Raw genomic sequence first — 15,861 nt, forward strand, 5'->3', positions numbered from 1 at the left:
CAACATATTTTCCGGCAGTAATTAGGACACAGACCCATCCTGCCAACCTTCCTACCCATTCCGCACATGTGGCGGAACTACCATTGCACTATGTTACCATTGGCTGTGCTACCCATTTCAAACAGAATATTTTTTTGCTTTTTGCTGAACAGATCGCGTGCCTCCTCGAGTCAATGTTTACACGCAGCATGTTATTTAAGTTGCGGTGCAATTTCAATTTCAATTAAAATGCTGCTGCCATAAACTATTCACCTGCATCCCACATAAACACACCCGGTCGCAAACGAGTGGGAGGCCAGACTTAATTACTCATGCCACCTGAGCGGCAAAGACTGCGTAAACCCTGTTAATTTCCCCAACCGTCTCATCTTTTTTATAAGCATGCGTCCAAATTAAATAAACGATAATTAGTTAAAGTTTTTAAGCTCTGCGCATAACTTACAAGCTAGGCTACATGAAGATGAATTGCCGTCGGCAGTAAAGTGTCAGTTTGCCATTAATACGAGCGATTGGGGGCTGTGAGTTGGGTGACCAACGGCCAAAGCCATTAGACACGTGGATGCACGGGAGTCAAGTGGAGTAGTTCTCACATGCAATTGACTCTGCCTACGACAAGTACTCCACTTGGATCCCCAGAACCAGAACCCGCTGAACCAACACACACGCCCAGCTGTGCTAGTGAGACTCCGTAATTAAGTTGGTTTTAACTGTAGCATAACGCTTGACTGGTTGGTCTATGAGGGGTGGGCGTTGTGGGGGCGTGGCTGGCCCTAAAGGCACGGGCTGCACGACCATGGAAGACAGACCCGACAGTTAATGCATGTGTAGCTTAAATGCGCATTAATAGTTGAAAATGTGCGGCGTTGAAGCGTAGGTATTAAAAATGTCACGTATACGACATGTGGCACATTAACTACAGCGCCACATGGATCAGCAACAGCAGTGGCAACACCAACAGCAACAGCAACAGCAGGGCCAAATAAAAAATTGCCCCGTAACTGCAACTAAGTGCATTCGTGTGTATGTAAATGCGAAGGGTTGCAAACGTCGGACAGACGAACGGAAAGGCGGCAATGACAAATCGTTGATGAGCATCGGGCATCGGGCATCGAGGGTCGAGGGTAGAGAAGGGGCCTACAGGTGTTTGGCTAACGCCTTTGTATGTATTGGGCTATTGGGGGTGAAAAGCTTTTAAACTCTGCAGACAAAGTCCTGTGAGCATTGATTCTTCGATGGAAAGCGTGAGGCGTGAATGGAAAGTGATGAGACATCGCCACAATGGGACGTCATCTTAGGACTCGAACATCTGCCAGTCGGCAGTTTAATGTCATCGAGTTCAATTTATGCAATTGCAGGCGTTGGGCCCTAAGTACCAGTTAAGTCGCACGGGGCCATCGTTGCCAAACTGAGAGTGTTGTAATTTGTGGCATTACTTCAATTATATTATTAAGTGGATGCCAGGCACGCCCGATGACACCTACTCAGGACATTCATATGTCATTTGCATTGGCAGCCTGCCAAACCGGCGGCTGATAGACAGCTTTACGTTCATTTGCATGTCGGGCTGGATTTTAAGTTTCTGTCTGCATTCATAAATATTACAAATTGCTTGACGCCTCCAAGTGTGTGTGGGCATGTATATTTAAGCAGGCTTCTCGCATATTTATGAGTTCAATCGAGAGCCGTCGGACGGACGGACAGACGGACGGACGGGCGGAAGTAGCAGGGCACAGCTCTGCCGGAGTCTTAATGCACGCCGTAATTGAGGGCTTGATGGGCAGCTGTGAATTGGCTGAGTGCCTTGTCAAGCTTAGGCCACTGCATATTTAACCCACCTGCTCGATGAAAAGCTGCAGCAGCTGCAGGAATCCCTTGCTGTCCGCCAGCACATGGTTGCCATTGTTGCGGAAACAGCTCTCCAGGAGTCGCAGATCTCCAACGTTGTGGAGACGCCATTGCCGCGAGCAGAGACCTCGACAAAGCGTTCCGTACACGGCGTCCGCATCCTGGGCACTGCGATACGGCGGCGTGTCCAGTTGCTGCACACTCCGCTCGAACAGCAGGAGCAGGGCTAGGACCTGTTGACTCGGCCGTGCCTCGATGAACTTCTCCAGCATGCCCAGCACCACTTCCCGTTGGGTGTCCAGTTCGCGTCGCTGCGCCAGCAGGGCTTCTCTGGTTTCCGGCGTGGGTGCCGCACTCAAAGGACTCTGGCACGCGGCTCGCCCTGAGTTATGGCCCTCGTTGTCCAGCGCCTCCTCCAGCTGGCTGTGCATAAAGAACAGCTCGTAGCTAAGGGTCTTCAGGGCCAGCAGGGCTACCTCGCGCACCGATCCGTTGGCCAGCAGATTGTTGGTGATGCTGATGATCTTGGGTATCGTGATCAGCTGCCGGTCGCTCTTGTGCGTCAGCTGCACCAGGAATCTCAGCATGGGCGGCACCATGATGAAGGCGTTTCTAGAGTTACAGGTTAAAAAGTAGGAACATAATAGCAGTTACAAACTTAACTAATATTTATTTATATTAAAAAGTAGGCAAATTATAGCAGTTACAAACTTAACTAATATTTATTTATATTATTTTTACAGGTTTATTTCTAGTCCGCACTCACCTATCTATTCCGCCTTCAATCAGATCCATATTGCTGAGTACCTGATCGAATATTACGTTCTTGGAGTCCAGTATGCTGTAGGTCACATTCAAGTCCAGCAGTTGGGAAAGTAATCGCAAAATGGGCGCCTGTATCAGCGCATTGGATTTCATGAAGAGCTGGGAAAAGGGTAAAACACAGAGTTGGGGAACATGTTACATGCAGGCATACTAGTGCTCGGCAAATTTTTGCCATTAATAAAATATCAATGGTTGCACTCTGACCCAGCCGCGCACACACTCACATTCACACACGTATGAGATTAAGGACTGCTCCCCAGGATGGTCGGTCGGTACTCGTGTCTGTGCATTTTTAATCAAACAAATTGGCTACAACTAAAATTAATTAGCCATCGCTGGCTACCGTTGCGTTTATACAGTGAAAAAAATTGCACATTTTCCAATGGCTAACGCAAATACATAACAATGGTTTTTAACGAAAATACCTATCCCCACGGATATTCACTACTCATACATCCTTTTAAAATCAAGCTGAAATGGGAGAAATGTTTCTCCGAGTGTACTCACCGTCAGACAGTATATGACCAGCGGCTCGAATAGCTTTATAAGCCGGACAGAGTCGCCCGCCGGCGGAGTGGGTGGCTGCAGGCCGTGCACAAAGAGCATGCCCATGTCCTGGAGTGGGCCGACATCAATTGGCTGGCGAGCGTCGCCTGATGCCCCTCGCTGGGATACCGCCAGCGCTGGTTTTGAATTTATTGTTGGCAACAATGTGGTGCCGGCGCCATGACCCCTGCCCTTGGCCGCAAAGTAGGGACGTATGAAGGCGGCATGGTGGCCAATTCCACTGCCATTTTCACCGATGGCCGATGCCTGCAGCCGCACTTGGCTGGCATAATTTTGGGCGAATAAATATTTCAACAGTTGCCGCAGACATGCAACGCACTCGGCGGGCGCATAATTTATGAGCCTGGTCAAATAGTGGAGTATTTCTTCGATTAATTTCAGCTCCGGTGGCGAAGCACTCGCCATGCCCTCCAGGCACAGGCTCAATGCGTTGAGGCAGGTTTTCAGGAGACAAATTAATAAGCTGCCGGCTTCCTGATTTATGGTTATCTGGGGAGGAGAATTAGAACAAAAATGTAGTTACTTATCCAGCAGGTGGAGGAGTAAGTGGCGGATGCGGTGTGGGGGCAACCTAATGCAACCCGCACATTAAGTCACTCCGAGTGGAGAAGTTTTCTGTTTGAGCTGCGAGTGGCAAAAGTCAAGTGTGGATGCTACGTTGGCTGCATTTCGTCGCGGGCTGAATTTTTACAACTCATTGCCATTGCTGCGGCAGCGCTAGAAAGTGTTGCATATAAAACGGCGCATTGCGCTGTACGTGCATCCAACTGCAGCTCCATCTCCATCTCCATCAGCAGCTGCATCTCGAACCGAATCCTGGGATGCTGGATGCTGGGATGCTGGATGCTGGGATGCTTGGGAAATCTCAGTGCACGTGCCGCGCAACTTTTGCCATTTCGGCGCCACCAGCGACTTAATGGCGGTTCCCGGCTCGGAATCTGCGAGTCCGTGGTCTGACTTACCTTGTAGCTGTCATTAGCACCTCTTAAAATGTTGTAAAGTTTCATGTAAACGTAATCGCCGGCAAAGTAACCCAGTGCCTGATGGGATGCCGCTGGCTGTTCGCGGGCAAAGAGCTCGCTCTTGGGCGGCTTGGAGCTGCTGCTCCCCGACTGCGAACCAGTGGTGGGTGGGCGCTGATTGGTGACCAGGTGATAGTAGATGTTCAGCATCTTGACGCTGTGACGCAGCAGAAAGTCCAGATGGGCGGTGTTCGGCTCACCTGAGCTCAGCATGGCACCTGCAATGATGCAATGATGGGTGGCGGTGGCAGTGGCGGGGCTTATTAATGGCAAATTAAGTGATCCCACCTGGGCTAATTGTGTTAAAATGCAAACGAGCTCTTAAAATTATACAAATGCGGCGTAATTGCAGCTCACAAAATGAAAAACGCATTAATGGATTTGCAATTGAAAAATGCACGATTCAATGGGATTTTCATGGCGATATACACGTTTATGTGGATATGTGTATATACGAGTATGTGGGAATGGTAAAGGCGGCAAAATAATGCGAAATTAAAACAAAAATTGCATAGGTAACAAGCGGAAAACGCTTCAAAGTATGCTATGATTTATCAGCGTTAATTAATGTGAGTGTGTGTGCGGCACGCAACATTTCAATTTATGTGTCAACAATGCATTGCAATGCAACAAACGTTCAGTATTCAGTGGCAATAAGCAATATATATTTGTATTTGGCGGCTGCAAAAGGAAATGGCAATGCAAAAAATTACTATTTGCAAATAAATTAAACTGTATGCGCATAAATATTTATAAAAATTAAGTGTTAAGGGAGCCATTTAAAGAACCCCTTCGGGTGCCACAATGTGCAAGTGGATAGCCTGCAGTCCCGCATCGCCGTTTGCATTACATTTACTAATTAATTGAAAATTGCGCACAATCGCAATGAGACGCCGCCATTCTTCCGTTACCAATTTATATTTATTTATCGCACATTTCAGTTATTTTTCCCAGTTTTCCCAGTTTGGCGCCAGGTCAGCGTTCGATTATGAGGCCACACCACAGAAAGGTAGTGGGAGTTCCGCTCACGATATGTAAGTAGATGAATTAAACCGCACCATATTACAAGTCTATACACGAACAATTGTGATAAATGATTCCCTAGGGCTCTTAAAATTCATTTATTATTATCGGAAGCTTCAAGCTTGCTACACAGTCCAGTACAACTCAAACTCTCATTCATTAAATTCTAACGTAATAATCTCCAAAATTCATTGAAATTAGAGAAGCAAGCTGCACTTTATTCTGTATGCAACATTGCATACAACCAGAGGTGAGGAAATTATAAATATTTGCAATCGAGTAATGTATATGGCAAAATAAATAATGTTTGGATTATTTATCAAGACAAATTGTATTAGTTTACACTTTATATCTTCATCTACGGGGTTTTTCGATGTAGCTGCACTACTAAGACCTATATAACTACCATCACATGCCGCGAAATCCAATGGATTGCAGGTGGCTCTATGGCTTTAAGCCATCGGTGAACTGTGAATTTACATGGGTCACAATTAAAGGATTTCGCTGGCTGTTTGTTTTGGTTCCGGGCATGAATTGGAAACTATTTGCATACATTTTGGCAACTGTCAAAACTTATCATGAAGCGCACGCGAGAGTGTCGGAAAACATTTGGCGATTCTGTTTTCAAATCGATGTCCAGATATGCGAGGCACACGGATACATAGACACACGGATACGGATACAGATACACGGATACGCGTATACACGGATACATAGCCACATAAGTACGAGCGGCTTAAATATTAAATTGTTGAATGCACATTGCATGCAAGCGACACAAATGCGAATGCAAATTCAAATGGGCATGGCAAGTGTTCTAGTTTAGGGTAAAAGGGATGGGAGTGTGGCAGCAGCCGGCGTCACTGACACAAAAATTGTTTAACATTTAATGGTTTATTAATAATTTAATTACTTTTTGATTATGGTGGATTACATTAGCGCGCAGCAAATACGCGGCCAGCATGATAAATAATGAAGCGCCTGTCGCCATTCCCCATCCTTATGCAGCACAATGTCCTAAAATTTATGGCATCCTAATGCATGCGATGAAGTGCAGAGGTTGGGTTCGATGTGAAATGCCCTAATGAAATTGAGTTGAAGTTTGGTTTTCTGTTAGCATTTTTTGCTCCATTCCATGGAATAAACATTTCGCAAATTGAATTGAAATGTTTATTACTGAACTATGTGCATAACTGTTGTTGATGTTGCTACAGTTGCTGGTTTTTTTTTGTAGCTGCACTTTGTTAATAATGCTGTTCAGAATTATTAAATTAAAAACGTTTAGTTGCATGGCAAAAAAGTGTGAGAATGAATGCGGAATGCAGTTTTAGCTTTTAATGCTAGTCAGTGTGGTCGTAAGCCTATTAAGTGCAACATGTTGGTACTTTTTAATCAAAAACATTCGATTGAAAAATGCGCCAGAAATAATTCTTTGCCTTATATACGGGCACATCTGTAGAAACCACGCCAATTGAATGATTTATATAGTTAAAGTGTATTTTAAAGTCGTCCAAACTGCCATTTGTATTGGGTTTCGACATAGTTAATTGCCTATTTTTTGGTAGCGAAATATGCATTAAGTGCAACGGAAATTTAAAACCATTTATGCTAATTTCCCCTTTTTCTTGATTAAATTTAAAAATAATAACATCTAAAAAAAATAGACTGCGCCCAGTCACTTACACCGCAGCATGAAAATATTTATGCAAATCTATTTAATGACAAACAATTAATTAAAATGATTTATGCAAACGTTGCCACAGCATTCATTACAGCATAATGCAATTAAATATGCAGTCTGAGACTAAAAATTACTGCTTTTGTAATTCCATTTAAATTAAATTAGCCAAACGAGCCGCAAAGCGTCGACTGCGTACGGTCCAGTCAAATAAATCCAATAAATATCGGAAATATCAGAAATATCACAAATATCGTGAGGGCATTCAGGCGCACCAGAGAAATCATCAGCCACACCAACCAGCTAGCCATGAATTAATGCGGCATTTGAATGTGAATGTCGGTTAAGATGGTTGGAAATTGGGAAATTGGTGGATATGGATATGGAGATTGGGTATGGGTTTGGGTTTGGAATTGGCACTGGGCCAGCAAGGAAATAACAGAGTAACCCCTTTTGTGATCCGCAGGCAGTCCACTCACCTGCCATTAATTTGCCCATCACATCAATCAAATCGGCCTGGCAGCCGAGGTCCGCAGCTGTTGCATTGTTGTAGTAGGCATAGCTAATGCAAATTTCAACGAAATTGAATTCCAGCCAGGCCTGTTGATAGTCCACGAAATTGAAGTACCTCAGCAGGACTCGCAGCGCGTAAATTATGCCAAACTGTAAGGGGAAATTTTTGGGATGGTTTGGTTGGGTCGATTCACTTCGATTTGGTGGCTCCGTTCGATTGGCAAACACAAATATTTACCTGCACATTTTTATCATTCAGCGTCATCAATTTATTTGTCAAGCGATACAAAACTTTGGCCAAAACTTTTTCCTCCTGCGCGATTTGACGTTGGGACGCGGATGCCAGCGCAAAAACATGCCCCTCGGCGATGCCGATGCCGTAACTTGCCTCAAAGTAGGCCGACGCCGCGGAGACTGCCGCTGCGGATCCTCCGGATGAGGCAGATGTCGATGTGGAGGAGCCGGACGTGCTGCCAGTTTCGGGGTGGCTTGTGGCTGAGCTGAAGGTGGCCAATGCATCCAGCTCAGCCAGAGGCGGCACAATCGTCGAACTGGCCCGGAATAAATTACGCAACGTCACGGACATGCTGCCAAATATGCGATAGTCGAAAAAATCCCACAGCAAATTGAAATTAGTTTGTTGAGTTTCCACATTGACGTTGCCATTGCCTTCGAAATCGACTTCTTCTGCTCCTGCTCCTTGGTCCTGCGATGGATCCTGGCGCGCCGTTTGCATTATAAAACGGCAAAGACAGCAGGCGGCGTGTTCCCGCACCCGCGCATCATCGTCGCCGAGCAGATGTAAAAGTTCAGCCAGAAACTGCGCCTGCAAGGGGACAAAGTGCTTTTGAGTCAGTTGACGGCACGTTGTAAATCAAAAAGTGAGCCAAGTTTTCATTATGCAGTTTGGCAGTTTCGAATGCCCGTGCAGATGCGGTTTGCCCAGTCGATTTGGCCCGCAAGGTAGAACACTGAAGAAAATGGCCATCGGCATGAAAAGCCCACCACTGATTGGAATGGACTTGAAAATACGTACGATATTATATATATATGTACAAAATATTAAAAAAACTATTTGATTTCATCATTTAATTTAATAAAATAATTAAATTAATATTTAGTTTTTTTCTTGCAAAAGTATTATTTAGTTTAAGTGTTTTCAACGCCCATCGAAAAATGCGGGCTACCAAGTTTTGAACTCTGGGAAAACACAGTCAACCATAATTGCAACTACGTTTGGAATACGAAATTCAAAGCTTCATCAATAGATGTGAATGTAGGCACACATTTAAGCTCTTTTCATGCTATTACATTTTCTCGGTTTGATTCTGTTTGATCCGTCTGTCGTCCTTTGGCGCAATTGTTTGCCGACTCTACTCGAGTTGATGTACGTTTTCCCTCACAGTGCCATTTAGTAAATTGCTTAGCTTTGTCAAAATAATAAATAAACAAATATATGTGCGAGCTGGTGCCACGAAAACGAAAACCCCCCAAAGCTCTGTCAGCCAGTCCGTCAGGCTGTCAGTGGTACCGTCATTCTGGATTCTGGATTCTGGATTCGGTATTCGGCACTCGGCAGGATGCGCTCGCAGTCCCCTGCAGAATGCACAAAGAGCCCGGCCACACACTTGAGTGCACAAATGTTCAATAAGAGTTCTCAGAGGAGCGTCCCCGTCCCGGCACCCGAATTGCCTCGGATGCTCCACTTGCTCCAGTTGCTCAAGAGAGCTGGGCGAAAACACACTCGTAAAATAATCTGCACAATAAACAAGCTGGCGAGCGGCGGTTGGTGGACTGCCAGCGGGAGCGGCTGTAATAAGACGATTTAGCTGCTTACCTCATAAGTGCAGACAATGTCCTCGCCCTCCGCATCTCGTCCAGCGTAGCAAACACTGCCGGCATCTCTTGGCGGCCACTTGGAGTCCTGGTTCGTGGCGCCGCTGTTTTTGTTGTCGATGGCACAACGAAAATTTGCGTAGTACGACCGCAGCAGCACGTAATTTAAATTCGAAATAACTTCGGCGTATTTATTCTGGACCAGCCAATATTTATTGTGATGGCAGAGCCGTAGTTTGCTCAAGAGCAATTTCGGTGAGATGGCAAACACACAGGACGGCTCCACTGCTGGATCGGGATTGGGATTGGGATTGGGAATGGGTTCGAGATCGGGCTCATTACCCGAATGTCCAGTGCCGGTGCTATTATTCTTCTGCTGCTGCCGCATGCCAGTCGATTGCAATTGGAAATCATTCAAAAGAGCAGCCAGTAGCTCATCATTATCAGTGGCCGAGGAGTTGGCACATGTCCCGGCATCGTTAGGACGCCTTTGTTGCTGCTGTTGACTGCTTAAGGCATTATCCTGGTCCTTTGCAAAAGTTTGTTGGCCAAATGTTTGCGCCTGGCCCGAACGCTTTTGTTGTCCACTTGAATGTCGTTGCAGGTCCTGCTCCAGCTTCTGGTTGTTCTCCTCCTCATCCTGCTGCTGCTGCTGCTGCTGCTCCTTTTGCTGCTGCTGCTGATGAGCATGATAATGACATGGCGGCTCTGTCAAATATTTGGACACCACATGCGGAAATATCTTATCGAATGCATTCAACGCTTGTATAACCACTGTGTGGATCTCGTCCTCAAAGCCCTGCAATAAGTGGAGAAGAGCAAAAAGTTTTCGGCTAAATTTCTTTATACAGGATCTCAAGAACAGGCATAAGACGGCCACAGCCAAAACGAGACGTTGGCTAAGCGAATTTGTGTTTTATTGTTTGCACAAGCAAAAACTTTTCCACAATCACACAGTGGCCAGCTCTCGGGCATCCCTTCCCTTCCTTACCAACCTTCCCTCCCTGCCCACCATCCGGGCATCCATCTGAGAGTGTGTGCATTTTTAACGAATCCCTAACAAGCTTTTCCTAGCTGCAGACCCGGCCAAAGGGCTATTGTTATCAAAGTTGCTTTGCCTTTGGCCCCGGAATGGCCTGGGTTGGCCAGCTTCAGGGAGGATCTTCCCGTTTACCATCCTCATTCTCATACTCATCCTCATTCCGATCCCCATCCCCATCACCAACAATCTCTATCTCGTTTTGGCTCCAATTTCGGTATGCTGGCAAGTGCCATTGAGACGGATTTGCAGCCATTATATAGCAGGCATCTAATGTGATTTTCAGCTAGCACGTCTTGCGTCCCATGCCCATTCCCATTCCCATTTCACTTCCTCCTCATCTGCGCGTGCAACTCGCTGCAACAACATTGCATAATCAAATTGCACTTTTGGGGAGGCCAACAGCCAGCAGCAATTTAAATGTTCGGTGCTGGCCACTAAATTATTGAATTCAATAAGAAACCATCCCCGCATCGGAGCCCCAACTTCCAACTTACTGCCACGGCCAATCCCCAGACAGAAATCAATGTGCAACTTATGCGCACATTCTGCATACCGGAAGGGTAAGCTTGGCAAGATGGGGGATGGGCATGGTGGCATAGTGGAATAGTGGAATGGTGCGGTGATGGGAATGAAAAGATGGGAGAAAGTAAGATGGCAACGGATGCGCGCTGCTCCCTTTAGGGGCATTTGCACTTGCACATTGCGAAGGCGATAAGAATTTTCTTTCTTATTTTCAAATGAAAAACAACCAACCACACAAAATGCCGCCGGCTAAGCTTCAACTGCAACTGGCTTGGCTTGGCTTGAGTTGGTGGCCGGAGTTGGAAAATATTCAAAAGGCAGCAGCCATTGATATGGACACGTGTCCGTGTCCGTGTGTGTTTGCCTGCATGTGTTAAAATATGTTAGCTTGATGGTTTAACATAGAAAAAAGTACAGCGAAAAGGTGGGGGCGCATATTTATAGATATAGAATGTTTGCTCAGAGGGGAAAATAGAGGGCGGACTTCGCTGCTGCCACATAATAATCCGGGCCAGTCGAAGATGGAATGCTCTGGGAATTTGGAATTTCCAAGTGAAATTCTTCAATAATTATTTTTTCTGTGAACAAACTTCGTTATTTTTGCGTTAATAAACGCACTGATAAGAAGAATGTGCGTTATCTATAGTTTAAAGCCAAAACCATCATCCTAATCAAGTTACTAAACCTTACGCAGAGTAAAGCAAATAGTCGTACAACATGGCGTATGCGTTATGCAAACGCAGGGGAGAAAATGGAGTAGTGAAAGGAGGAAGGAAGGAGTGCATGTGGGCGTGCTATGACAAAGATATAGCGCCAGATATACAAAGCGGGTTAGCATACATGTAATGTAGCTTACCATTAACCAGGCACCGGCAGGTGGGAGGTACCCATTAAAGGAACTCGCGCCAGAGTGCCTCCGGCTATGAAACACTTTGTGCGAGTATCGTGTGTGGGACTATCGACGCACTCACCTTCAGCAAAATGGCCAGCAAGTGTTGCAGGCCAAGACCACGATGCAGATCCAGCAGCAGACCAGCCCCACTGGATTGCAGGAAGTTGCCCACGACCTGCTGGACGCCACCTCGCAAGATGGGATCGCAGTGGTCATGGAAGAGCAGGACATCCGAAAGCTTCTGACGATCTTGAGCTGGAGAGTTTTCAGTGGTTGAAGTGGTCCTGAATGCTCCTGCACGACTTCGCGTTGACTTTGTGCGCTTGGGTGGACGTGGAGGCATGTTCAATGGAGGCACATCCTCCACTGCCACTGTGGGTCTATATGAACTTCCTACGATCTCGGACTTGGAGAGTTTCTCTGCCGATTTCTTGGCAGATGACGATGAGCTAGTGCCTTCAAGTAGGAGAACTGAAGCGTCTGCACTGCGACTTAGGGTGGGCGTTGCTGACTGCAAGTATGCTGGACAGGTGCTGGGCCCAAAGTGATCGTCTTTAATGTCCAGCAGAAGCAGGCTCTCCTCCAGGCTAGTCTCAACCAGACTACTATCCAGCGGTGGCTTCTCTCCGCCCACCTGAGAATTTTCGCTGCTCTGGGGACTCGAAACTTGAGTGCTATCACCACTTCCAGTACGTGAGGTGGCCTCCTCCAGAAGCTGCAGTTCCTGCTCGCTAATCTCCAGGCTGAGTTGAAGAATCCTCGGAGACAAACGCACACATTGGGCAATCACGGCCAATGAGAGGCTCTTGATGGACACTCTGCTGATGCTATCGGGCTGCAATCCCGCCGCCTGTCCACTGAGCAGAAACCGAGCTGCCACCAAGCGAGCGGTATAGTAGACCAACGACTGCTCCAGGATGCTGCCAATTTTCACGGTGATCAGGGCACGACCGACAACTGTCTGCCGGAGCGGCGAGTTCTCCACTAGAAAGGGATTAGCTGCGGAGATAAAGCTCCTAATTAGTGTCTCCTAGGTGCGACAGCTAGCGACTTACCGTTGGGCGTGCCACGCAGCTGCGGTGTTTCGGGCTTAGAGGCTGCCACATCCACGGCCGGAGCATCCATCATGAGGGCTGTGGAGGCTGTGTGGGAGGCGGTTATCGAGCAGGAGTCCTCCACCGGCGTGGGCGTCTCCGCAATCGAGGGCTGCCGTTCCGGCGGCTCCAGATTGCTGCTGGCCAAGGAGCTGAGCGAGAGCGTGAGCGAGGCCGTCGAGATTGCATCCGATTTGTCGGCGGTAGCGGGAGTGGAGGCGGACTTGGTGGGTGTGGACTTAGAGCCGCTTGATTGACGAAAGAGCTTACTGACCGACTCCGAAGCTGGAAGCACAAAAGCCACGAGAGTTAGAGCGCTCCGTCGAAGGTCTAGCAGATAACTTGGTTTGACACTAATGCCAGCAATGGCGTTGGTTAATTTGCGGCCACTCCAGACGGCCAATTACCCGGCACATTCGTCTATCGTGGCAAACTTTGTGAGCCATGAGGGCACAAGTATCTGGCTAGGATGTGTATGTGTAGGGGGAGGTAAAACCGCTGAAACTATTTTCCTAGCTACTTTTTATGTTGTTCTATTAGCTTGCCGCCGCGGGCAAACTTCCCGGTTCTCCATCTTGTATTGAAAATTAATTGAAAACTTCAATTTCATGGAAAGTACGAGCATAGTGCAGCCACTCGCTTCCCTCACTGACCACTTAAGTGGGTTAAAAATGGCTGCATCTTTTAGATGCACTTGTTGTGGCTTTCCCTGTCGTAGTTGTTGTTCTTTGTTATTTTTCTAATGGATGTTCCGGCCGCATGCAAGAGCTGTAAAAATTAGAACAACCACGATTCCACGACTGCGGCCAACGGAAGCAGCAGAGCACTTTATGGTCAGAGTGCTCGCATGTATTGTACGGGCCAGATAAACTACCGAGGAAGCCTGATCAGTGTTTCAGAACAACACAACCTTTATGTGGGAGTGGTAAGCGCATCAAATTGGTTACAATTTGCTTCGCTTTAATCGAAACAGACTGTTTTTCACATTCGAAAGCATTCTCTGCATATGCTAAAACCCCATAGCAGATCAGAGTTGAAGCAGCACATCTGGCACTTAACATGTAATCCCACATCTAAAAAACTGATTTACAAAAAACCAGCAATCTGAATTATCCCTCAAATTAGGAAAAGCTGGGTGCTCATAAAAGCACCCAGAAATCAAGGATTTCAGCATGCAGTTTTATGCAACTTTCATGCTCATACACTCGCCGGTAATTATGTTTGGGGTTGGCTGGCATTTTATGCTTTAATAGCTTCGCCTCCATAAAAGTGAAAACGGCAGCAGCTCCGCAACTTCGGTGGAGTGTTTTCCTTTTATTATAAAATCACGCTGAAAACGCAAACAAAAAATGCAGCACACAAAAATGGCAAATACAACTTTGAAGCGTATAAGCAAAAAAAAAAAAAAGGAGCGAAACCCCAAACTAGGCGACAATGAAAACCGCGTGGGAAACGCGCGCTCCGCTCGGAAAAAAACGCGGGGAGGACCGTGAAGCGATGGTTCCATGGCTGCTACTTTATGCGCGCCACACGGACGGGTAAAACCTCTCCGCCTACCAGCACACATGCAAATGTTTTTTACTGCTCAAGTTACATATGTGGATGCAGCGAAAGGGTATAAAAAATAGCAAACATACAGCGAAGGACACGACTAAGAGAGGCAAAAAATTGTATATGAATATAGGATAACGTGGCTGGCCTAAACAAAACGAAAGACGGAACTCGCTATCTGCTCTTAAAGCAAGTAAGCTTATTAAGCTGATATTGCTATTATAATATGCATTTAAACATTATTGCTATCAATTTCTGGCTGAGATTCCGTACAGCCTACCTTAATTCCTTTCAAACTAAAAGCATTCAAGGAAGCTTCTATTAAAAGCCCAGATCGCAAGGCTATGTCGCTGGAGTACTTCCAAGAGTATACTAATCGTCGGGGCTGTAGTGCAGATAAAGACGGGCGGATCTGGCTGCGGCTTCACATATCTGAGCGCACATATAGTCCCAGATATATGTGTACATATTTATAGAAACAAAAACAAACAAGCGGCAATAACTACCGCGGACGGACGAGGGAAGCAGCGCAAAAAGGCTGATAGCGCATAAGTGCACAATAGCAAAAACAACTAATGCGGCCCAGAAAGGATAACAACAACAACAACAACAAGAACGACAACAACAACGACGGCAGTAACAACAGGCGATGGGCAGGACGAAAATAAAAAGGAGCCAAGCGCGGAGCAGGCAAAGTGCAGCAACTGATGGCTGGCTCCTCTCGTTTTGGCCGACTGTTCCTGGCAATGCTAAATAAACCCGTACACACACACACACAACATACACTGCACACACCCGCGCCGAAAACACACACACTTATATGTAGATATATGTATACGTTTACGTATACTGTGACACAACATGTAAGCTTGCATACATGCAATTTGAGTAACCGCATTTTATCACGTAACCCATTTGTCTTAACCACTTTGTTGCCAACTTGCAGTGTGATGCTTTGGCCAAGTGGCAGTGGCGGCACAAGAAAACCAGCAATGAGGTTGGCGTACTTGGGCGTGCGGGCGGGGGGTGTAAAGCGGGGAGTTTTGGGGCCATCGCACAGCGCAAATGCATTGCCATGTTTCAAGCTTAATCCGCATCCCTCGCAGAGACTTACACACACAAGAAATGCCGGATTTAAGCCCAACATTTACGTCAAGTGGATGTGGGTTTTTATACGCACCCCAACTCGTCCTTCGCCCATCCAGTTGTCTTCATGCTACCTCCCCCAACCCCCCCCCCCTTGCCAGGACTCTGTGTGCCCCGCCCACAACTCATTCGCTTAATTAGTACTTCCGGCTCAGTGCAGTACATTTCCTTTGTTTATTACTAGCCTCCACCCCCGCGCACTAACTAACGACAGGACATGGGTCTGGCATCATGTCTGCCAGTCGTCGTCCCTCTTCCTCCATTTCCATTTATAGGTCAGGGGAAAAGTGTGGCATACTTATGGT

The 15,861-nt window shown here is 46.7% G+C and overlaps 1 protein-coding gene across 1 annotated transcript in view; it reads right to left on the bottom strand.

Moving 5' to 3' along the window:
- LOC6538149 overlaps positions 1 to 15,861 on the bottom strand; it is a 38,891-nt gene that overhangs the window by 16,395 nt on the left and 6,635 nt on the right. Inside the window, exons 7-15 of the mRNA XM_002098647.4 lie at positions 12,821 to 13,144; positions 11,845 to 12,764; positions 9,311 to 10,108; positions 7,712 to 8,299; positions 7,440 to 7,623; positions 4,200 to 4,477; positions 3,178 to 3,726; positions 2,612 to 2,769; positions 1,836 to 2,457 (exon numbers count right to left, since the gene is read on the bottom strand). Coding sequence (XP_002098683.1) covers positions 1,836 to 2,457; positions 2,612 to 2,769; positions 3,178 to 3,726; positions 4,200 to 4,477; positions 7,440 to 7,623; positions 7,712 to 8,299; positions 9,311 to 10,108; positions 11,845 to 12,764; positions 12,821 to 13,144 — 4,421 coding nt within the window. The remainder of the gene's footprint in view (positions 1 to 1,835; positions 2,458 to 2,611; positions 2,770 to 3,177; positions 3,727 to 4,199; positions 4,478 to 7,439; positions 7,624 to 7,711; positions 8,300 to 9,310; positions 10,109 to 11,844; positions 12,765 to 12,820; positions 13,145 to 15,861) is intronic.

The sequence above is a fragment of the Drosophila yakuba genome, chromosome 3R (genome assembly GCF_016746365.2).
Source record: "Drosophila yakuba strain Tai18E2 chromosome 3R, Prin_Dyak_Tai18E2_2.1, whole genome shotgun sequence".
NCBI classification, from domain to species: Eukaryota; Metazoa; Arthropoda; class Insecta; order Diptera; family Drosophilidae; genus Drosophila; species Drosophila yakuba.